This window comes from Pungitius pungitius, chromosome 5 (assembly GCF_949316345.1).
Source record: "Pungitius pungitius chromosome 5, fPunPun2.1, whole genome shotgun sequence".
Classification (NCBI taxonomy): Eukaryota; Metazoa; Chordata; class Actinopteri; order Perciformes; family Gasterosteidae; genus Pungitius; species Pungitius pungitius.
The window spans coordinates 3,632,799-3,657,745 of record NC_084904.1 but is presented as its reverse complement, the minus strand read 5'-3'; the positions used below and the strand labels follow the sequence as shown (position 1 = coordinate 3,657,745).

Here is a 24,947-nt window from a genome sequence, read left to right as displayed (position 1 = left end):
TGCATCTCTGTAAGAAAAAAAGCACAAAAAACATTACGCTTCCTTTATAGTTAAATTAACAAAGCGTGCTTCACACATGCAAAGTTCACTATGTAGCAGATATCTGAATTGATGGAAATGATGTGTTAAGAAATACTAGAATAGGAAAAGGATACTGATAGTGTAATGAAGTGACTTAAGGAGTGTTTCGCTGACTGGACGAAATAAATACGTATAAACACGGGCATTTGATCTTTTGGGGTGAAAACTAGTTTAAAAATAGATTAAATAGATAAATAAAAATAAAAAAATACATTTTTGCATAAATCACATTTGTCAGACCAAAGAAGACAACTGAGGAAGCACAAATAAATACATCTTTGACAAAACACACTACATTGACCCTGGCCTAGTATCCCTCTTATGAGCAAGAAATGATCACGTGCAAACCGCGCTTTGCAGAAGTTTGGATTAACCCACCTCGGACACCGTAGCAGCAGCAGCAGCAGGGGGAGGAGGCGGAGGAGAGCATGACTGGTCCTTCGACGTGGAATATTTCCGTAAAGAGACGATGGAGGCGTAGCAGCGTGCAGCTCGAAGCTATCCCGTATTATCCTTAAATCAATTAGCCTGAACCCTCACTCGGCTCTGGGTTCGCGGGAGTCGACGGACGACAGTCTTCCGCAGACTGAGCCCTCTGTTCCCCCGCCTCCTCGCATTCAGCTACAGTCATGATTAAAGCCATTTTAATATTCAACAACCATGGGAAACCGAGGCTTTCTAAATTCTACGAGCATTATGTGAGTAACGTGTTAAATCATTTACACATTGTGTCGTCCGCAACGATTGTGACAGGCGGAAGTGAGTAAAAATAGCGAGCCGTGGCAGTTGTCATGTTTTTTCTTAAAGCGAAGCGGATGTGGCTTTACCTCTAAAAAATAAAACGCGTTCACGTCACCGCTAACTGTTTGAATGGAAAGGTGTGTTAAAGCGACTTCACGCGCGCCCAGCGACGTGCTGTTTTGTATTAACCCGACCCCCCCCCCCAGGTGTATGAAATGTCAGGCGGAGCGCTGCTGGCCTCACTAAAAATATGAATAATTCAACGCTCGCGAGCCGAAGCGAAGCTATCGCACGTCTGGTGGAGCTCGTGCTAACAGGACTCAGCTGAGTGAGGTCACTCCGTGTCACATGACTCTAGCAAGGCCCTCGTGAGGGTCCCGTGCTCTCTCCGCCAGGCATTCAGCGCCTCAGTTAGCGCCACCGGCTCATGGTTCGTAACTTGGGGGAAAGTTAGCGCACCTGCTCGGCCGGAGTAACTCCGGGCAGGTTAGCGACGAACCGCTTACGTGATACCCTTTAGTTGGGCACGCTGCGTTTGCTTGTTCATAATTGGATTTTCAACTCTGTGTCGGCTGCTGGAACATTTATTTTTGCTCGGCCAAAGCAGCCAAAGCTGGTTGGTTGATTAATCGGCAGCTGTGTGAACGAATACCAGCCCCATGCTATTTACTTCTACTGCACTACAATCAGACGAAACGTTTGTGTACTTTGTGTGCAACAACGAAATCGTGATGACAAAGTCACAGCTGTGTTTGTTTAGCTAATATTTTAGTCTTGAATAGATGCATTTCCCCTTTACCGGTATGGCTACTTTAAGATATTGCACTTTTTAACTCGAATACAATATTTGAGTACTTAATTTTCAACATATTATAAAAATTATTATTTTTCTCAACCAGTAAGTCCAAAACATCCATGTTCTCTGTGTAAAGGACCACCAAAATCCATAATGAATTGTTAATTTTGTTCAAAAATCAATAACTACCGTCCTTCCAGATATTTTCTCAAGTACCATTAGAAGACAAAGAAAAGCTTAACATCTCTGCATATGAAAAGATTTATCCAATGAATCCATCTAAATAGCCTGGGTTCTGCCCTAAAATTATGAGAGATGTAAAAAAAAAAAAAGTGATTTTAATTTATCACAATAGTTTAATGAACTCAATATTAATGTACATTGAGTGTTGTTTCATCAAGTGCGATCTACTTATTGAAATTCAGGAGGATACATTGAAGATGATTGAATTAAAAGCGCCTCTGTAGACACCAGGCGTAATATTTCACACATCTGAGAAGCTGTGAAAACCGTTTTTAGCAGCGAGGGAAGTTACGAACGTGGAATGAATATGTTCAGCACAGTGACCAGGTTTGAGCTGCAAGTATTTACGTTGTGTTATGAACATGGTTTTGTTGTATCATTTGTTTGGAATCTCTGAAACACTTTACTTAAATCCTCCTCAAATGCACATACTACAGATTCTAGCCGCTATTGAGGATATTAAAAAACGTCAGACCACAAACGTTGTTACCCAGGCGCTGATCAATCTTTCCATATTGGGCTATTTTCCTTCCAAAGAAAACATTCAAAATGCACATTCAAGTGTTAATTTTATTATTTGTTTCTATTTTTTATTCATAGTGATGTCAAGTTATTACTGTAGAATCCCTTATTTGCATATATAAAAGTAAAAATCATAAAATCATAACCATGTAAATAATGAACAAGGGAGAGTCAATCATGGTAGTCTATGAGTTGATCTAAAATAAATTAACCCGTCCTTGTTTTTCAAAATGTTCTTTATTTTGTAATGCTCAACTTCAGCTGCACATTTTCAGCCCCACTTTTTCAGATGGGTCTGTTCATTTTACTTTTCAATGTTTCAAATATTATTTTTGTTCAACACAAGAGCTGTACAAATAAAAGCTGTTATTATTTTTCTTACATAAGAACATACAAAAATACCAGCTTGACACATGACACAAACATTTTATTCCTAAAACGTGATACAAAATGCATTCTTTGAGGCTGTTGACCTTATTCTGTGACGCCAGGAGGTATCCCCCAAGTCCCTCTTTCATAACCTTTGACTAATGTCAACTAAAGGACACAGATACTCTTCATCCAATGTTCAAACATCTCTCCTGGAAATGTATGCACCTTAGCACGTGTTTAATCATAACATTTAGCAAAACCTATAATACAGACAATAATAACCATTTTATTAATATTATTTATACGTTTTTAATGTCAAGCGATACGTTTAAATGTATCGCTTGGGGAGCCTAAAGTATATTTTATGCAGAAATGTGACATTTAGGACCATTTTTTGCCTTGGGACATTGGCCCTTTTTTTTAGCTCAGGGAAAAACGTGGTGCTTGCAAACAAGACTGAGGATTTATTACATTTTGAACCTAATCTCATCCATTAGCAGGGGAACCATTTATTTGCTCGCTAACCCGGTCTTCTGGATATGAGACACGAAATGGCTCACTGGCCCATTATCCAGCATCTCCTCCTTGTTTTGACTCTGTTTCCTCGTTGTTTATCCGCAGAATGAAGACACGGAGCAGCAGATCATCAGGGAAACCTTCCACCTGGTCTCGAAAAGAGATGAGAACGTCTGTAATTTCCTAGAAGGTGGAATGTAAGCATGGGAGCAGTGACGGGGTCTTCTAAATGCGAGTGAACTCGAGTGGAACATTTCGCACTAAGAAGTAAAGAGTCAATAGTGACGTGTTTGGTTAAAGTCCATCCATCATTCATGAAGGAGGGACGAAGTAGGTGTCGTCTTACCTCCCGAAGCGTCAGCGCTCGCTCTTTCTCTTGCATTTGTTTTCCTTCTTTATCGACACACATTTGGGCCAAAGCAACACGGTTGAAAAATTATTTTTTTTTAAATATAGTTTTACAGATCAGGGAACTACTGACTTTGTGTGATTAGGGCGGTCTCCACCGTCACTGAGGTCAAACCAGCAGACTGGATGAGCATTGACCTTCATATCAGATCTTTTTACATGGGTTGGCTGGTGACCAAACCCATCTAGCCGTGGCATGTTTACGGCATGCTCCGGCCCTGAGGATGGCGCTGCAGTCACTGGAGAGGTGTGTCCTTGGCCGTTTCTCAATATGCGTTCTTGTGTGGACTTTTGTTCTCGTGGACTCGTGAAACGTCATCAGTCGCAGCCCGAGTACTGTTCCAATTCTCAAGTCCGCATCTGGCCGAGAACGGTCATAATACCCGGATGTGGCTCGCCCCGCCCATTTTACCGGGCATGCATCGAAGCAGGCTCGTCTGTTCTTGTGAGAGACATATATATCCCAGAATGCATTTCACCTCAACAACATGCAACAACGACAGAGCAAAATAAACACAACTTTATGTCGAAGTTTATAAATACTACTTTTTTAAGTAACGTAATGTAATTTTCTGACTGAATAGTAAAATATTTAAGTCAAAAACTAAAATAAAAACGTATTAGCAAGACCAGCTGACGTGGTGACGTCATCAAGTCAGCTGCTGTTCCAACTGCGGAAATGACCGTTCTCCGTTCTCCCGAACTTGCGAGTCAGGACTCCCGAGTCTGTCTCCCGAGTCTATTCTCGCGGGAACGCGAGTCCGTTCTCGCCGTCTTAGGTATTGAGAAACGGCCCTTGTCTGTGTTTCAGGCTGATTGGCGGGTCGGACTACAGGCTCATCTACAGACACTACGCCACGCTGTACTTTGTGTTCTGCGTGGACTCCTCCGAGAGCGAGCTTGGAATTTTAGACTTGATCCAGGTAAAAGCCCGGCGAAGCCAAAGGTTATCGGTTCCATTTTTCATATCCTAATTGATTTGTTTTTTTTTGTGTTTATAAACTTGGTGAAACATGGATATGACTGAAACACATCTGGTTTGCGGACGCATGCAACCGCAAGCCAGAAATCCCAGTTTTACATTAAATTCTGTCAAATGTGTTTTTTAGGTATTCGTGGAAACGCTGGACAAATGCTTCGAGAATGTCTGTGAGCTTGACTTAATCTTCCATGTAGACAAGGTAGGTAAATGCTTTTTAATAAATCCTTATAAATATTTGATTTTAGAAAGTAGTATTCAGTGTCCCCATCAGCACCATTAATCCAGAAGTCCTCCTGTGTGCTAAATAATAAATAATGAGACGTTATCATTTCATCAATACCTGTTTGTACATGTAATTAGATACCAAAAAATACGTCTTCCTCTCAGGTCCACAACATTCTGGCAGAGATGGTGATGGGCGGGATGGTGCTGGAGACCAACATGAATGAAATCATCACGCAGGTGGACTCCCAGAACAAGATGGAGAAGTCTGAGGTAAGCCTGACCCGGGGGGGTCCGCCGTGTGCCCTGCACCCCTTGATTCCACCGCTGGTACCCGCTGCCGGTATCGTGCTCGGCATGCAGGCATGTGCGTGTGCTGCACCCTGCATGCTCCTCGCCGGTGGCTTCTGTGGATGATCCCTCCTCTATCATTTTGAGTGTTTTGTTTCTTTTATTATTTTTTTGCCTTCTCCCCTTGCTGCTGCACTGCTCTCAACACAGGCCAAACCTCGGGCTTTCCCCTCGTGTGTCCCTCTGTTGGAAATACAGCATCATATGTCTTTGTGTCGGAGATGGAACTACCATTGTCCAGTGCGTATCCACAATTTGTGACCGTTGAATCCCCATCTTCCAGTCACGTGAATTCGACATATCTTCTTAATTCTTCTTATTATATTAGAAGGGAATGTGAATTGAATTTGGCGTTAGCCTTTCTCAGTGTCTTTTTTGTTGCATCTATAAGGCAGTGTCCTTGCTTGGATATCTGCTCTATGCAAGGACATTGCTTTGCTTTCCATACAGCTTCTGCAGAACATTTAATCAGACAGCCAGAGACAATTTCATGAAATCATTTGTTTTGCCAAATGTGGATTTTTAGCCTCTTAACAGCCTTCAAGCTTAAGAAGCTTTTGTTTTTTAAATGTCATACCAAGCTCTGCAAGGACGTCTGAATATTGAGGTCAATGTTCTTTGGGAGTCCTTTTTTACTTTTGCGAAATGCCCATTCAAAGTTCTACTCATTTGTTGTATTAACAAAGAAGGAGGTTTTTTTTAATTGTGTGATCCAACAATTGATCTGAAAAGCGCTAACAAAGTAAACGTTTCCTAACAATCCGACCTGTATTGTGTGCTTCTACTTGCACAGAATCTTTTTGTTTGATGTTCTGTAAGCAGACTCCTTTACTGTTCTACAACCACCAGAGCTGCTCCGTCCTTCCCTCTGCGACCTACCCTAGACCGCAGTGTGTGTTTTTCACACTGATGCTAATTCACATTGACATAGTCCTTTCAGAGGGCAGTGTCTGCGGGAACAAGGAATGAGCTGTTCCACTTCCAGACTGGCAAAGACAGGCATTTGAGTTTTTTTTCATCAGCCTTTCCTAAATATTATCTGTAGAACCTTTTTGGCTTCAAACATGTGGTCTATGATAGGTCCTATCACTTTGTTTCCTCTGGAGATAAACTGTAATTTCTTTAATCTGCTTTAACATTCCTCATTCCTCTTTTTCCTGACCCTGTCTAGTTCTTTCCATTCTTCTCTCTCTTTACAGACGTTTATCTTTCAGTCTACCAGGCAGGACAGGTAGACACAGGTACTTCTAAATTTACAACCAAGTTCTGTAACCTTAACTGAAGTTTATCCCCTTGCCATCCGGAGTCTCCCTAAAAGGCCCTCCCCGTAGAATCAAACTCACTTCACTGACATACACTAGAAATCTTTCACGGCAGTCCCAAAAATGTTTTGCCACGGATGATAGAAACGGTGATTCAGTAGATTACAATAGAGTGATAAATGTGGTCTTTGGAAAGCTTGTTTTGTTAAGCTGCTGTTGCTTGAGACGGTCACAGAGATGGTTCATTGACTCTATGATAGCTTCTGGAGCTGTAGTTTCTGGCCCTTTATTTTACAGAATGTCAGGTGAACCTATTATCTAAAAAGTGGCTACAGTGGAATTTCCTTCCCGTTTTCCACTTTCCCGGGTCAAAGTCAAAAGATGGGGTGTTTTTGAGAACTCTATCATTTTAACTTCCCTAGACCAGAGAAGGGAGCCATTGTCTTGTGTTACACAGCTGGTGTGCTATTTCTGTACATATTAGTCACCCAGCGTTTGATTAACAACCGCATTGTGGACTTGCACAGAGGGTCACCAGAATTAGTCTGACTCCTGAATACTGTGTGCTGGATCAGCACGCCACAGTTGTCTTTCCCTCAAACACAAGTCTCCTTGATTCTTGGCAGATGGAGGAATGCCCAGTGAGACAAACGGTCCATGGAAATAACCTTGTGAAAAGTGGATGAACATTCCCGACATAGTTTCTGCGTACCATCACTAAATGGGTTACGTTTGAATGCGCTCCCAACAGCGCAACGACAACACACCGTTCTCTCTGATGGCTTAAACCCTGTGGGTCATTTTTGGGTTTGTCTGCTGAAGATTCCGTTCAGTGACTCTCGATTTCTGCACACGCTTGAGACAAAAACTTCTAGTAATTGCTGTTCCACAAATGTGTTTTATTGTTTAAAAAAAAAAAGCCAAACTATTCTCATAAAAACAGACAACCAGACAAAGCCGTTGCTCCTCAACGGTTTCATAATGAGATTCATTGTGTTGGAGTGAAGTGCCCTCCTTTTGTCCCTAAGAATAGATTTCCCATTGTAGAGTAGTACCACCTGGCTCACGGCCTCCTCATGTCATCAGTAGTTAACACAATAGAAGTGTCAATGGCACAATATTTGCCTTCTTCTACTCACAAGTGTGCACGGAGACAGCGAGTAGTGTGTTGTCTTTTTCAGAAGTAACTCCACCCACTAGAAGAAGAGTAACACTAGTGGCGTTATAGTTAATATTATGTGGACTCATTTTAAAAATCCAACACACACATTCTATACATACATACCTATCTATCCAAAAATCATTTCAGTCTTCACATCCAACCAAATCCATTTTTTTCTGCTTTACCCAATTCTTGCATTTCTGCCCCTAATCCGCCCTCGATAGTCCGCTGGGTTCACTTTCCAAAGCAGTGCTGCCTTTGTCCATTGGGCGAATGTCCAGTACATCAGAAATTAGCGGATGGTCTTAGTACAGTGTGTCCTCACAGTTGATTCATAATTGGCTCTGGTTGTGATGTAAGTCGTTATAGAACCCACTAATGCATGTGCATATGAAGCTATGAAGGCATCTGAATGTACATTTGCACTTGTCTGTCTTAGTAGCTGTCAATGCTTTTGCATTCTGTCAGCACTTCTGTTTTTTGGTTCTAGTACTTTCTTTAGAACAGTATGTGCGTTTGTGTCCATTGTTCAATGTGTTTCTATGTAACATGTGTTTTTTTTTTTTATTTTTATTTTTTTTATTCACTAATTTTATGTTATCTTATCAACCCTGTGTGTGTGTGTGTGTGTGTAGGCCGGTATTGCAGGAGCGCCTGCTCGTGCCGTGTCAGCAGTAAAGAACATGAACCTGCCGGAAATGCCCAGAAACATCAACATTGGTGACATCAGCATCAAAGTGCCAAATTTACCTTCCTTCAAGTAGTGGCAGCGAGGTCGTGGAGCTGCAGTCGGCCAATGTTTACCGCGATGCAATCTGCTTACCAAAACCTCAACTACTAACTTGTATCAAAACTACACAGCTTGATGGTCCCGTTTGACACTCCTTGCTTTGGTGTTACTTCTTCTTTTTTTTTCTCCTGTTAAACAAACAAAAAAGGTTTCAAGTGTTTTTTGTTTGTTCCTTCGGTTGGAAGGAAATCTGAAGTATTTATTTATTTGTGGTACATTCCTTATGCCTCGGTGGAGGTTGGCGTTAAGCTGCTACAGTACGGATCTGTGACAGTTTGTAACTGAAATGATTTCACTGACTCAAGTGTTTACTTAAGGAGACAGCGTGGCTGGTGGTGACGTTATGGGAAATTCTTTTTGGTTTGGTAATTCCAGACAAGAGAAATAAATCACTGAAGGTAAGAGCATGAAACTACTTCAAATATCAAATCAAAAAAGGTCTGCCACAGTATTGACATCTTCATGAATTACAGCTTGTTTGTAACCTCAGTGCAAAGAATAATATTCTATTACAGATATGCTGTGTGTGGAAATATGGATATATATATATATACTGAAATGATTTGCTCTTTTCTTATTTGTATGCAAAATATTTTTAAATGATTTATCATGTCTTATTAAATGATGTTAATTTTAATTTGCATGACTTTTCTTTTCTTTTTTCAACATAATAAACTGTCAAAACTCAACCTTGTGATTGCCTTATTGTGTTATTACTCTTATATTGTAATATTAATGTGTGTTCGATATGGAATACTTATCAGGCCATATTGCCATAGATGCAGCATATCATTACGTTGTCCCTAATGATGCACTCATGCGTTGTAGTCTAATAACTGCTTATTAAAGATATATATTTGTCAAAACTCTTTCCCTGGTCAGCCCATTCCTGCGCTTGAATTATTGCAGACATATACAGGGGGTACGGGTCTAAATACTACCATGTGATATTTCAGGTTTTCATTTAATACATTTGCAAAAATTTCAACATTTTTTTTTTCTGTCAAGATGGGGTGCTGAGTGTACATTAATGAGAAATTAAAATGAACTTTTATCTGCAATGAAACTGAAAAATTGAAAGGGGTCTGAATACTTTCCGTATTCTGTAACCTGACAACCTATGATTTCTTATTGATGAATCCACAGACACACAAAACATTAATAATTTAATAATGTCGACATAGGGACTTTATAAAGGGTATCCTTTCCATATTAAGCTTCGTAGTACTGCTAAAATGTATTTTACTACCTCTATATTTAAGATGAAAATGTAATTTATACTTTCATGCATTTACTTAATAGGATGCAGTATTACTCTTCCACATTGTCGAACAAAAATGAAATGGTTGTCAGTGACTAATATGTAATAATATAACACATAAGAGTTTTTAAAGTCAACATAGGCTAATAGAAGTTTTGTGCCGTTACATTAGCACTAATTGTGTTATTTTCTAATACAGGTTGTATAATACAACTTAAGTGCGCCTATTTGTAGCATAGCTGTAAAACAACGACGCTTCCGTTGTCGCGCATTTGTTGCCGCTCTGTTTGTCCATCGCTTATTCCGTAGTTACTCCTGCAGCAGATACTTTAAGGTGCGCAGCTTTTACGCAGCTTTTACTGCAACGACTTCTATTGCGCGGTCACAGTGACCTTTGCTGTTGACATTGTGTTACAAACCATCATTCACACACTCTCGAACTCACAATCACTTCAAAATAAATTAACTTGTAGTTAATGTATTTGTCTCTCTCCTGCACTTTGCTGCGCATAATGGCGCAGCTTTGAGTGTCATGGGACTAGTCTCGTGACAACAGGAAGAAGGAACGACACCGAGGATGCTGCTTCTGCTTTAACACATTTCAACAGTTCATTTTTCATTTGCAGGAAGCAACAATCAACAATGACTTCTTTTATAAAAGAAACAGAGAGGTGAGCCGCTTTTAGATTGTATTTAGAGAAAGTAAATCCTTACTGTAACGTTTGCTTTCGTGACAATACCTGTAGCCAAATCCCGTAAAAGGTTCCCGGTATTGGGATTTGTTGCGTTAATGGACCTTTGCAAAAACCTCACACTAGCTTTGGAAGGGGTTTTGTAGCTGCTGTCCTCATTAAGCTTTGCATTTCTACATTTTTGCAAATTACTTTGCAAACTAAAGTTTTTTTGCCTCCAAAACATGTAGCTATGATGCACTTTTTTAAAAACTAGATGGAGAGGGGCAATCAGACCTGTAACTTCCAACACTTTGCAGGGTTGGAAGTTGTGTGATCCAGCGTGACGATGTGGTGTGCGCGTGGAAACCTCTTAAATGTAACAGAACTGATCATTTGAATTGGAAAATTAAAAAAAACATTGTTGTTTGCCAGAGACAAAATCTAATGTTTTTCAATGTAAGAGCTCTCCATATGATAGAATATTTAAAAAATAATAACGTCCCAACGGAACCTATTGCAATATATAGCCACTACTGTATATGATGCTATAGGGTGTCACTGCTGTATTGCTTATAGTTCATGTGTGTTTGTTGTCAGTGTATAGATGTGCCTTTGAAACAAACAGCCAGCGTGACGCACCAGTCATGTATGACATCGTACTCTGGCGGGGAGCCGTGAATTTGTTTATTAACTAAAAGATCAGAGTGCTTTCTACGCAGCCGCCATCAACACTCACCACCCTTCTCTCTCCGAAACAGCATAAAAGAAGCGGTGACTTTCATCAACGCGATTGATGTGAACAAGTTCTCCAGGCTGATCTCCCGCATCACTCAAAAGCTTCATCTGAAGGTGTGGAGACTGCACACGCTGTAAACCGAGCCAAAGACGAGAGGCTCTCGCTGCAAAGCTGTAGTGCCACAGAGAGCGGCGCATGCATAATGACTCACTGGAGCATCAGTCACACTCTGCTCTAATGAATGCACTCACATGCCTGACACTGTTCACACAGGCTTTTCACAACATTTTACTGGCTGTCAGATTTCCAGTCAGTAATGCGAAGAACAATGTACACGTTGAGTTCTTTTTTTTGTTGCAGTGTTGAGGGAAACTAACACACTGTTTGTTTAAATGAGAATATTTTAAAGACATAAAAACCTGTCAAAGCACAGGTGTACCCCGACTAGTTTGACGTGGCTTCCTGTTACACATCATACGTAGAGACACTGCTAATGTTAATTTTGCGGAAAAGATGTGTTCACACGGCGTAAACGTGCGTAATGTCCAAATTGAATTTGAACTGTTGGACATTACCTGGGTGTCAGAGGCCAGAATACATATCTATTCTAGAAATATATCATATTCGTGTATTTTGAAAGGTTGTTGCATATCAGTCAAATATTTGCTTTTCATTCATTCTTGAAGTTCTTGAAAACACAGAGTGAATCATGTCGTCTCCACAGGGTGAGCGGACATTCAGTGAGGAGGAGGAAGAGAAACTTCAATCTGCGCTCTCATTGGATAAACAGGCTCTGAATCTAGTCCTGGAAACCGCTGCCTTTATATTGGAGCAGGTGAGGGGGGGGGGGGGAAGGGGCCGCGGTCATCTGACATTTGTCTGTGGGTTTTATTTTTCTTCATAGCGTAATTTGTCTAGATATGAGTTATTTGTGAAAAATAAGTTGTATTTGTTAATACTGCACATTTACTTTTCTTACTTAAATATAATGACTTTGAGGGTTCAACATTAGGTATTAGCTGTTCTGCAAACAATGTTCTGTATGACCACAATACTTTAGCACCCTCCAATTATTTTATTTCAGTGCAGACAGACCATTGATATTTACCTCTAGGAAACCAAAAAACAATTATGTAAAATAACTATTTTTCTGCTTTGCTAAAATATATATTTTTCCCAAAGAACGCCAGACAGATAGAAATTGGCCCGTAGCTTTAGTCTCTGTTAGTGTGGATCACGTTGTGAGCCAATTTCTCCAGCAGGGGTCGCTGTTGTATCATCAGTTTACCGTTGTTAGGTGTCTAGAGTTGCGTAGGTTACAGACTAACTTGCAAGTTGCAGCTAACTGTGTAACCGATAAGACTCGGTGGATGGCGGGTAAAGCTACTGCTCTGACCCGGGTCTCCCCTCCTCTTTAGGCGGTGTATTATAATGTGAAGCCGACCTCTCTGCAGCAGCAGCTGGAGGCGGTTCATCTAAACCCTGAAAAGGCCGAGGTGTTCTCTCTAACCTGGGCCGCGGCCGGACCCGAGCTGGTGGAGAAACTAAAGCACAATACCTTTGCCCCGAAGAAGGTGAGTTTGATAAACAACCATCAGGGAGCTCTCACAAGCGCAGACCTCAACCCGAGGACGTCACCGCCGCGTAAGATCATTCCTCTCCCAGACGCTTCTTTTTAATCTTATTTTGAACCGAGCACTGTTTAATGGCAACATTACAATCACTTGATACTAAATTGACACGATCCAGACTGACCTGCTTTTGTGTGAATTAATGCCAGCGTTTTGGCTTACAAAGAGTTCCTTCTCAGCTCACAAGTTGTCACATTCATCTTTAAAAATTCTTTCCAATAGCTGGATAAAGCACTGACACATCAAACAGAATTCCTTACAAAGTCAAGGGAATTAAGATCTAACAGCATGTAAATGAGCAGCATGTAACCATCAGTCACATCAGACCTCTCCCCTGCCTGGGTCCCCCCATGGATTTGTTGCTGCAGCAGAAGGCCGTGACAGCCATTGTACCCGGAAACGACCTCTGCCTTTTCATTGACTCTAAAACGTACACGGGTAACTTTTCTAAATCGTTGCCACCAATTAAACACAGATCAAACTAGATGTCGAAGGGACAGGTCATCCCAGAACAGACGAATACTCGTTTGAACGCTGACCCAGAGTGCAACAAAACCACATTGACAAATGCTTTTCTCAAATACGTTACATTTACCAACTGAGTTGAAACAATACAATATATAAATAAATCTCACCCAACTTAAGCTTTCCACCTATATACACTGTGTTTGTATTCATTTATCACACAAATCATATGTCATTGTGGCGTTTGGTTGCATTGGTGTGTGAAATTTTGAGCCAGCAAGACAACTTGAAACGCTTTGGGGACCAATTTCTCTCCATAACGATCTTTGTTGAGGTGCATTGCTCTTTGGAATTAGCTTTCCCGGCTGCACTCGACAGGAGGTTATTCTTACCGCTGCTCTCTGCCAGTGGTCTGATTGATTAGCACCGCTGCTGTTTTAATCAACAATGCTGCTTTCAGGAGAATTAAGAAATTTGTCTTTGTCTGCGCTGAACAGTGCGGACACCTTTCGGTTACCTGCTTGCTTTTCTTATTTTTTTTTTCTCCTTTTAAATGACAGAACTGCTGCCGGCATTGTGCCCGACCACACACCCACCAAAATAGGAACACGACGGAGCACAAAACACAGGCACAAATCATGCTGGATAAACGTTCACGTGTTCCCGATAATAAGCGAGACATCATGTGGCTGCAATGTTTATTCATGCTAATGCGGACGCTGTCCCGGCGGTTCGACAGTGGCCCGGCCCTTCCCCACCTCACACCTGTCTGTTCGGATGCTCCGGGAGCATCTGAGCCCTATAAGTCACACATGGTTTATTACCACGGCCTCCGCCTGCATCATAAAACACTTCACTGGCCCGCCTTGACTCAGTGCCGCTAATCCATCACAGCGCAGCTACAGCTGCCTGAGAGTTATGGACTGACAGCTTGGACACAAGGTGTCTTAAAACTTAGAGGAGATAAAGTAAAGTTCCACAGAGTTCAATTTAATGCCTAATAATTACCATATTCAGTGTTCTGACACAGTGACTGCTCTTAAGTTCTGGTCGATGTCATCGGTTCAGTCCATGGTCAGCCAACAAGCCGTTTAACACTTCAACTAGAGGAATGTTTCTTTTTCAAGGTTGGCTGTCTATTCTTCATTTAGAAAAAAGGAACAAACAAGAGAGAAAATCACTTATTATCATGAATACAGTGTGAAGTCAGAAAATCTGCAAGTCAAATGGAGTCATTTTGCTTGTATTAAGTTATAGTAAATTGAATATTTTGGGGGTTCTCTATCTTGTTTTATTGACCGATCGCAATTAATCCATTATTTGCTAAATATTCTTCACGGGCAGCTTCATACCAGACAGCTGAATTTCTTTGAAGAAAGGTTAAAAAAAAAATCGGACTAATTCTCAGCTGTTTTATCTGCATGTTTTCTCCGATGATGATTAAATTATAAAGTTCAGTGATGTAATGCTTCGAAAAAGAGCTCTGTGTGAATAAAACAATAGGAATGCTTGCGTAATGAGGGTCAAAAGGCCTTAATACAACACCAATACACACATTGATATCCATATTTCTGAAGAAATCAGGACGTTATTTCTTGGGAAATAATAATAATTAAATAATTATATTATTATAATTATAATTTCTTGGATTGGCTTGTGTTAAGTGGGCCGGACTGGCTGCGTTTGTGCGTTGCAGCTGGAGTACGTCGGCTGGCAGTTGAACCTGCAGATGGCCCAGTCCAGCCAAGCCCGACTCAAGTCTCCCAGCGCCGTCCTCCAACTGGGGCTTCACGATGACAACTCGGAGGTATGAACGCGGACACACCCTCAAGCGTACACACACACACACACGCACACGCGCGCTGTCGCTGGTTTTCACCATTCACCCAATTAAACATGATCCACAACGTGTGATTACAGAGAACTGTTTTGTGCTCATGCCGTTTGAGAAGCATCCCCAATCTGCCCCGTCGTCCTTTGCTAATTGATGCTAATCCCGCTGGTGTCTGTTTTGACCCAGAGGTAGACGCACATCTGGCTGCACAGATCTGGGAGCTTGTTAGTGGAAACCTCCCAGGGTTTTTCTGTTCTCTCGGGAGACTTTCTCTGTAGCTACGATTGGACGGTGGATGCGTTCATAGGAGGGGACTCGGTTCAAATGTGTCCATATATGCTCCGTATTCCGGGCTGGTTGACAACACATTAAGATTGAGTCTGGATGTTCGCCTTATTGTGGTCGTTAGGGATGCGTATGTAGGCACCGGTTCTCTGCATGGAGTCAATTTACAGCAGCACAGTACAAAAGGGATCTCGGTGCGGCGTTCTAATTAAGCCGTGCCCTAAATATTTGTATGAAGAAAAGAAGAACGCCGAGGGAACATGAAACGAATATGGTTTGGACTTTAGATCTTCCGCTGTAGCGTTTCCCGGCTCCCATTCAATGGTACTCGGTGGAGTTTGTTTGGATCCCAATTAGCTAATGCTATGTAGTTACTCCAATAGGCCAGACCTCATGTGCCGGGAGACATGATTGCTCTGTTTGCCCCGGAGCAGAAGGAGTGAGACCTCGATGGGCCGTGTCTTTTACTCCGACTTATTGTTTCCTTTCTTCTAACAACCTCCGATGTGGCCAAATACTTAGTGAGATGAAATGGGTCAAGTGCCTTTGATGCTTTGACAAATATTTGCGACATATTCTGAAGATTGTAAATGCTACGCAGGGCTGCCGTTTATTGGTGTGGAAGCTGTATTTTTTAAAATTTATATTTAGTTTTCACTGCTTTCTTTTCAAAGCAGGCCTGGGCTCAAAATGGAGGAGCTGAGCCTGGATAGCATTGTTCCAGCTGACTAGTCAAGTGTCTTTCTTGCACGCTGCTTTGTATTCAGTCCCCAGAGAATGCCGGCTCAGCCTAAATGTGGAATTTGGCATGACATATTCAAATCGCTGCCGCCCTAAATGTGGGCCTATAGACTTGAACCGGAGGTTTTTCTTTATCCCTCCGAACGTGACAGCGGTTGTGTTTATTTTATTCTGTTTTTTTTTTGTTTTGGGCTATTTTCTGCTGTGTTTTACCAAGGCTGGCAGAAGAGGCATTAATTTATTTAAATCCACTCATACAATTCCCCTTGTGGGAGGAGATAGCTAGGGGGTGGTGGTGGGGGTGGGGGGGCTGATTAAAAGTGTAGAGCGACCAACTTCACTGAACATCTCTGCGGTTTAGCTCCCCCGCCGCCCTGCAGGGGGCACTGTTGCCTCACAGGTCGGACAGCGTCCCTCTGAGCGATGGGGAGGACACCTCGTTTCACTTTGTGTTAATACAGTTTTTATTTTTGACATTTGCACCTGTGTTTTCGCTTTACATTTTCCCGACAGTGAGTTTGTTTCCCTCCAAACTCTCGCTGCAGTTTTCCCCCCCCGAATGTCAAAACACTGCGGCTCCCATGACTGAGGAGTAAATTACTCGCGAATACAACGAAATTCAGCTGCAAGAGCCATGCTAATTACGCGGTTAGATTCACAACATCCGCCGTGCTAACTGTCCAATAGAAAGGAGCGATGGGGGGGGGGGGGGTCAAGGGAGGGAGGGGGGGGGGGGGTAGAAGGGCGGAGGGATGAGCTTAATACAAAGACACACAGTGAGAGAATGATAACAGAGAATAAAGGAGAGAAAATGAAAGGGAAGGAGAGGAACAGGTGAGGGTGGTCGTCGGTGTGTTATTGATTTCCTGAGACTCCCCCATCGGAGCTGCTTCATTAGCGCCCCCCCCCCCCCCCGAGGAGGAGGAGGACTGCCGCGGAGCTTCACATCTCCTTCACTAAACAATATGTGACACATTGTATCTGCAGCACATTGGAGGACATGTTTAGACGACACATTCGGACAATTAAGGGCGGACGCGTTGGTGCTTTTAGGTGTTTCTGTTTTCATAGACGCAGTTATTGTCCGGGATTTGTTCTTCACGAGATTCTCCCCTTTTTCCCTCAATTATTGTATGTACGACGCGAGACCTGCCGCGTAGCTCGTTTGTTTTCCCGAAAGAGAAGCAGCCGAGGCGTCTAAAAAGAGGATTGAGCACGGAGGTTGAAGGAAGACGATGAGGAAGCAGCGCAGTGCTCATCGATATTGGGCCCCTCGCACAAACAACCTCACACTCAACACTGTGCTTCTTTCAAGGTCCTCAGCAATACACCTGCCATGACACAGGTGCGCCAGACGGCCAGCTCGCGCTTACTCCAGTGAATTAAAAAAAAAACAAATACACCTGAGGGCTTTACCATCAGGCAATGTTCTAACTCATTGTTCCCAGAAATGACTTTTCAAAAGGCCCAGAAGCACGCAGCAAAGTACCCAACTCACCTGCTTACTGTTTACTTGTAATTAATTAAGAGTGATGCTCTGCAGCACTTCATTTACTACCCAGAGAGATGTGCCAGGGTTACGTTGCAAATGAACACATTTTGATTCTTTGGATGGTAACCTTATTTGCGATATAAGTGATTATCAGATCACACAGGAGGAAGATCCAGGTCCTCGTGGTTAGACTGGTGGAACGTTCTCTCCAGGGAAGTGGAGGAGACTTTGGCTGCAGAATCGCATTCAGGGCTCCATGATAGGAATATTCTCGCGCACTGAACTCGACAGAAGCACTCCCTCGGGTCCCCGGCTAATGTGAAGTCGATCGGATCAATGGTTCCCTGGATAAGAGACATCTGGACAGACGGAGAGCTTTTTAATTAGATGTGAACTAATGTATTAATGGCATCATAGTAGTAGTATAGAAGCATGTACTGTTTGGAAAGTTGCGTCGATGGTGTGCAGAGCTTCCCTTTCATTAGCAACAGGAGCACCAGGAGTGTGCGTTTGTATCTGTGTTTTAAGCACACCATCCCGACCACTTCTTTTACCAACTGCTCAGACCTTGTAACACTAGTAGGCCCACACAATCCAGGCCTTTTTAATTCCGAGGTGTGCTGTCTGAAGAGATCTGGTCTCTGTGCCCTCGAAGAGAAGCGAGTAAAAACGGCAACGCATGCAGCGGTGCGCGGCTCACAAACAACTCACTCGCACAACACTTTTATTGTTATTGTGTAGTTAATCGGTCACGTTAAATCTGTCCCAATTACAGTCTTTTGCTGAGGAAAAGGAGGCCTCACACACAATGTGACACACAAAGATGTTGCACAGGAGATACAGACTGAGACCAAATGATCACATATCTGCCTCTGTGCCAAAATCGCACAGGAACCGACACGCAACAATTATGTGAGACGGGGTTGAAGAAGAAGAAACCTGAGTGGTGAAAGCCTGAGTGAGAGCACAACCATTCAAAACAACTGTGTCTCTGACAGAGCTGCCAACAATCATGGTCTGTGAACATTAAGCTAAAAATAACACAATAAGAGCAACATTATGAATAAACCATTCCATATATGATCAAGGTAATCATGAATGCCATTAGTGGGCGTAGACTCTGCAGCATCCATAACACATCCTATGGCAGTAAAAACATCCGGGTATGAGAGCGAGAGAGCCGGTCCGGGGTTTGATGCTGAGGTAACGAGGATGCTTTTAATGAGAGGGGATCACATTCTTCTCAGTACCTAAAACATCTGGCGCCGTCGGTCTTTGTAGTTTTAAATTGGCGCGTAGCATCACTCGCGGGGGGGGGGGGGGGGGGGGTAGACGAGCATGTAGTATTGTATGTTTCAAGTTATTCCTGCACACCTGAAATGAATTAATCAGGCGTCCGACGTTGCTCTTTGGTAGCTACGACCTCTAGCGTCAATTCTGGTTTGAAAAAAAAAAAAAAAAAACCAAGATGGCGGCGGGCAAAATGCTCAACCCGAGGTGTGGAAAACACAGGCACGACCACTTCTCCCCCGAGAGTCCGATGGCGTGCTGGCTCACTGTCTCCGTTGCCTTCGCCCTCTTCTTTTCATCTTCTTGTTTTAGGCACCCTGATGCCGAGTTAAAATCCCACCTCTCTCTCTCTCTCTCTCTCTCTCTCTCTCTCTCTCTCTCTCTCCTGTGGCATTAAACCGAGCCACTGGTCCGCCAAACGAGAGGCGGCTGACATTCGTAATGCAGAACATCCGCTCGCGAGGCGTCCACCGCCGACCTCAGCGCTTGGCGTGGACACGCCGGGCCGCGTGGGGCCCGGGGGTTGGGAGCCAGAGAGCCGATGTCGCCTCCGCTTGCTGGCTCGGACTTCAGAGGAGATGTTTAACTGATGGCTGTGGACTGGCTTGATGGGAATTGACACTGACAAAGCCCTTCGGGGTTTCAACACTGCAAAAGGGAACGGCGGACCCGACGTGGCTCCAAGTCAGAATCCGACACGGATTTTTCTTTCCATCACAACGTGTGAACAAAGACGCTCCCCCCCGTCGACAGGACGCCAGCATCAGAAGTTGATAATTACTTTGTAGGCTGCTGTATGAATTTCTTTTAAATAGCAGCACTCAAGTCCTTCATTTTTCTCTAAAATGGAATTTTCTGTATTTTATTTTTAGGAAATTATGGAAAATATGATTTTGTATTATATAATGCATCACTTTCTGTGGTCCAATTAATTGTTTTGCCATCATAAAAATGACCAACGAGGTCAGTCCCGGGCTTCCTCTAATGTTTACCACCGAGGTCAAAGGTTAAAGGTAAGCGGCATCGTCTTGTGTCCAATCTGTACTCCCCCCCCCCCCCCCCCCCAGTACAAATTGAAGTAAACTTGCATCTCAACTTTGTGGATCTGCACTCAAATGTCACATTGACCAAATCGATATATTTATTTTCTTGCAGAAACGTTTCTTCCCTTCTGTACCATTTGGATACGAAGCCAAAGTAGTTCAGTGTGCTTTCACTTGATCGATGGCGCCCTCTCGTTTCATGGTGTATTTTCTCACGGGCGTCCATGTCCAATCAGTTTATTTCCCTCTCACGAGCTCCATTCCACTTCAACACTTCCCCTGCCGCCACTTTTTGCGACGTCCTCCTCTTTCGATTTTCACTGATCCCCAAAATAAACGTTGAAAACGCACTTCCTTCTTCCTCTTCTTTTATCTGTGGCGTATTCATGAGGCGAAGCTTCCATCTTGTGTCAAGTTGTCCCCAGCTGGCTCCCCGAATCACGAGCCAACTTACTCTGGTGTGTGGGAGCCTGCTTGTTTTCGTTTGTTTGTTGTCAAAGCCTCAGACATGAAAGACTTCCCTTCTCGTCATTCTAATTCATTTCCTCTGTTCTGGCATCCAGCGTCGGTGTTGTAATCGCGAGGAGGAGCGGAAGCTCCTTTTTTTTTTTTTTTTTGTCTCCGCGCGGAAACGCACGAATGGAGTGCCCCCCCCCCCCCCCCCCGGCCGTGACTTTCATTCATTGACGCCGTGCGGTGAGGGATGCGTTCAAGTGTCCCGCCTCCACTCCCGCCGTCAGGAGGCGCTGTGATCGGAGGGTCCGATCCGGGGTCGGGCGGGCCCAAAACCTCGAGTGCGGCCTCTCAGAAGCTCCCTGGAACTACTGGCGCCAAGCCCCCCCCCCGCCCCCCGTCCCTCACCGAGCCAACTATTTCCCATTGATTGCCGCACGGATTACAGGATCCCGATCAATACATCGCAGGACTCCCATGTAAAAGAAAAAAAAAAATCCCTCGCGCCCAACCACCCACCAGCCTGCGGGGGACAAAGGCGCCTTTGTCCCCAACCTCCACTTGCCTTGCTCTACATGTCCCAGGATGCTTTGTTGCTTTGTGTGCACATCTTTTTAAGGGTCTCCCTTTCTCTCTCGCTCCGTCTTCATCTCCCTCTCTGTGTCTATTTCCTCCGTCTCTCTCCCCTCCACCTCACCCGTTCCCACTGGTGATTTTTTTTTTTTTCTCTCCTGTGGGATTTGGGGATGGCATTCATTGGGGGGCGCATTGTTGGGCTCTTATCCGTTGCAGAGGGTGGGCCCCGGGAGGTGAAATGGACGACTGTGGGTGCTCTCGTCCCTCTCTCTCTCTCTCTCTCTCTCCCCGGCTCCTCGCCATACGATGATGTCATGCCTTTTCTGCGTTGGGAGGGGGGGAGCACCCATTGAGCCTCCCCCCCCCCTATTACACACTCTCTGTATCTCCCCTAACCTGCTCTCCTGTTTTTCCCCAGCCAGTCCTTCTTCCAGATTCTTTTGCCTCTCTAAAGGCACCCGAGGGGGTTTTGGGATGTTTGGATGTTGACGCCTTGACACCCAGAAAGGGGAGCCATCAGCCCCCCCCGAATCCAACTGCGAACCCCCTTTTAATTCTCGTTAATTTAACGTCCCTCCCTTCTTCTTTTTTTTTCTTCACATCTCTCAGTCCTGTGATCAGCTTTTATTTCTCTGGGGGGGCGGGATTCTGCGTTGGTTTGTCTCACACGCAGTTTGTGAAGTAATCATTAATCCCCTGATAATGTGGTGCTGCTTTGCCGTAGCCGGTAGCGATGGAAAGAGACTGCTTAAGACGGCGAGTGCTTAAGACTCTGATTTCTGTGTGTGTGTGTGTGTGTGTGTGTGTGTGTGTGGTGTATTTGGGAGAGGCTGCTCTGCCTCTTGGATGAACTGTGCCAGAGTGGGGAATCTATATTAGTTTTAACAAGACGCACTGATTGCAGCATGGAGCCCAATCACATCCATTCATTCCACTGGAAGTTGACTTGTAGTCACAAACACACACGCACACACACACACACTGTGTAAAAATGCTGTTCATTTAAATGCAGAATGTTTGTACTGACGCAGATATTTCTGATCACATCATTAACAGGTCCGAGCATATTTTTGGGGGGTATTCTTTATTTTTTTCCGCCTTGTGCTGCATTTCATGCAACACGCAGAGACGGGATATTATGCCAATGGAGGGATGTGAGCGTTAGGCTTTTTCCCTTTGAATAATGATAATAATGAGTGGGTTGTCATCCCACATGCAATGATAGTTCTTGCTCCGCCTGTGTCAACAATGTGTCACCGGTGCCTCTTAGATTCAATCGTCTACTTGGAAGTTAAAAGAGCTGCTTTAGAAGACGCTCTGTGGGCTTATCACTGGTTGGGTTCTGATACCTTTCGGTACGGCCCACCGCGTCTTTCAATACAATACAGCGGCCTCAGTATCCCGGTCAGAAATAGTGGACAAGATTGTGAATTAAATTGGTGGTGAATTGTTGAAAACAGTGCATCTGTATGTTGTGTTGTGCAAGACTTCGTCATGAGGTTCACAAACAGGATCCAAAAACGAGCCAAACGGTTACATTCCAAGATGTACCCAATTCTAATACTAAATAAATATCTGACCCAGGTGACTTCTCCAACCAAGGGAAATAACATCATTGTCTCTTACCATAACTGCAGCGTGTTTACCATGTTTAGGGTTCGTTCTTTATCGAAGGGGCAGCCGACATCGTCTCCTGCTCCAAGCTGTACTGTAAACTCACCCAACTCTCTTTCTCACACGTTCCTTTTTTTCGCCCCCGCCCACCCCCCCCCCTCCCCTGTCCTTGTGCATGAGAGCGCCAGTGTCTACATACCACGGGGCCACAGGCCGGCTGCCCTGGCGATCCTCGGGCTCCGCCACGTAGTGGGAAAAACACGGGCCCTGCGGCCGTGAATAGCGGCCGTTACTCGTCCCGTGCGAGCCTCAAACGCCGCCGCACAGCTCGGTTCGTTGCCCCGTGAACACCCCCCCCCCCTCCCCCCCCCACACACACACACACATACACACACCCGACCCCCCCTGCCCCAGCATTCCAGCCCCTTGCCAAGCTAATACATTAAGACGCGCACTATTTCGAAAGCGAAGGCCTGTGCTGGAGGGGTTGAGTGCCACTTATTGTGGGAGCTGGCACAGCGGCGGCCGGGCGGGGCGCTGCGAGGCGCTGCGAGGCGCTGCCGGTGGCCTCGGCTCCTGTTTAAGCCACGCCGCTCGCATTTAGAAGATTTAGAAGGGCCGACACGGCTTTTTCCCCCCTTGAAATCACGTGGTAGTGGGTCAAATTCTGGGGTGACATTCGGAGGGAAGAAAGCTCGATCACTTGTTGATCATCACCAGGACTGCCCAGTTTTTTACGCCGTGCTCCGTCACAGCTCGCCCCCCCGCGGCGTCTGCTCGGCGGCTGGAGCACAGTTTCCCAGCTCCGATTGGATGGAGGTCCTTACGGGGGCTCGGCGGCCCGAGGCCCGGCATGACACGGCTCCTTACCTCTCTTTCCGTCCCAGGCGAACAGCACAAGCAGCCGTAGCTACTCATGGCCTCTCGGTTCTCTCTGCAGCGTCAGGCGTCCTGATTTAGAGGCTTTTAAACATCTATTTGTGGTTTGAGAAGATGCTCTGGTAAGAAACTTTAGGAAGTGCGTGGGTGAAAATATAGTTTTTAACCGGTTGACACTTCTAGATATGAATTTTCCATACCGTCAGCTCAACTCAAGCACACTTGTCCATGAAACATTTGAACGTATTGTTCAAAATTGTGAACTTTTGAATTTGGACGGCAAGCTTTTAGAAACCGACTAATATCTTCCCCGGGATCCCAGGAACCCGCTTTCACGCGTGGAATCTTTTGCGATTTTGATGGTGTAGGCTTGGCCTAAATACGGGAGTTGCATGGCTGGGGGGGGGGGGGGGGGGGGGGCTGGTAGTCTTGTAAACAGTAAGCCTCGGGTAAATAGTGTGCACAGGCAGAGCTCTCCCTGCCCACGGATAAGCTGCCTGCTCCAGTCCTCCCAATTCAGGGTTCAAGCGTTTTTTTAAGATGCTTAATGTGATTTGTCTCCTTTTCAGTGTTTGCACCCTCCCTCTAGGAAGTGTGGGAGGTGTGAACAAACAAAAAAGTGAAAGCGCCAAGCTATTTCCAGACATTTGTTTTCTTATATTCTCTTAGTCAGGTGCCATTGAAATAGAACACACTGCACACACTATTATGTCTTTGCTGATCCTTTTCTCTGTTGGACTGAGGCTCTCGTGGGATTCCGTCTCCCATTCTGCTTTTCCTTGATTATTGAAGATATCACGGCAATGAGTGTGTGTATGTGTGTGTGTGTGTGTGTATACACACATAAACAAAGGAGTTGTGTGTACATTGTGTTTACAGAAAGCCTTCCTGTAGACATAAGCAATGAAATAGTTGAAAACAGCTTCTGTTTGAAGAACTGTACGCTGTGTTACATGTAAGCTCTCAGGCCTCATTTAGGAACATGTGGCCCCGGCGGTGTTTGGATGCTCAGCCATGTATTGCAGCTTTTCTCTTCCCCCCCCGCCCTTAAACATATTCATCCTTTATTACCTGTGAACTAGCTCCTCTTCCCTCCCCTGCACACACTCTAAATGTGGCTCAGGGTTTGAGTTGAGGAGAACGAATAAGAGCAAAGAAGTATTGTGTCTCTCTGTGTGTGTGTGTGTGTGTGGGTGCAGTCAGTGAGGAAGCTATTTTTAGCTTCTCTAAAGGATGAGTCACTGTGACATATGAATAGATGGGAAATGATCCCTCCATCAGTTACGAAAGGCCACTTTTCCCACTCCGTCATTGTCTCGGCCGTACAATTTACTTCTGTCATTATCTCGCCATCTCTGCAATCTGTCCTCTATATGTTTTCAATATTTAACGTCACTTTTCGCCGTCTCTCGCCTCTGTTTTAAATATTTCCTTTTACACCTTAATGAACACCCTCCCTCCCTCCCTCCCTCTCGCCGGATCTGCTGGGCTCATTTGTCTTCGCGATAATTGGACCAAACATCAC

At 44.3% G+C, this 24,947-nt stretch overlaps 2 protein-coding genes across 3 annotated transcripts in view; both read left to right on the top strand.

Annotated features, from left to right (window-relative positions):
• The first annotated feature begins 462 nt into the window (after nucleotides 1-462).
• ap3s1 (adaptor related protein complex 3 subunit sigma 1) lies at nucleotides 463-9,137 on the top strand. 2 transcript variants are annotated; one of them, XM_037483254.2, is made up of 7 exons: nucleotides 463-779; nucleotides 3,377-3,468; nucleotides 4,491-4,602; nucleotides 4,789-4,860; nucleotides 5,049-5,156; nucleotides 6,434-6,475; nucleotides 8,294-9,137. In XM_037483254.2, the coding sequence occupies exons 1-6, from the start codon at nucleotides 711-713 to the stop codon at nucleotides 6,467-6,469; spliced, it is 489 nt and encodes a 162-aa protein (XP_037339151.1). In that variant the 5' UTR covers nucleotides 463-710; the 3' UTR covers nucleotides 6,470-6,475; nucleotides 8,294-9,137. The 2 variants fall into 2 exon arrangements, with proteins under 2 accessions (XP_037339151.1, XP_037339150.1); XM_037483253.2 differs by lacking the exon at nucleotides 6,434-6,475 and having other exon boundaries at nucleotides 465-779.
• Nucleotides 9,138-10,229: 1,092 nt separating this feature from the next.
• commd10 (COMM domain containing 10) overlaps nucleotides 10,230-24,947 on the top strand; it is a 44,375-nt gene continuing 29,657 nt past the window's right edge. Inside the window, exons 1-5 of the mRNA XM_037482806.2 lie at nucleotides 10,230-10,380; nucleotides 11,142-11,232; nucleotides 11,844-11,954; nucleotides 12,538-12,693; nucleotides 14,912-15,022. Of these exons, the coding sequence (XP_037338703.2) occupies nucleotides 10,352-10,380; nucleotides 11,142-11,232; nucleotides 11,844-11,954; nucleotides 12,538-12,693; nucleotides 14,912-15,022 (498 nt within the window). The 5' untranslated portion in view covers nucleotides 10,230-10,351. The remainder of the gene's footprint in view (nucleotides 10,381-11,141; nucleotides 11,233-11,843; nucleotides 11,955-12,537; nucleotides 12,694-14,911; nucleotides 15,023-24,947) is intronic.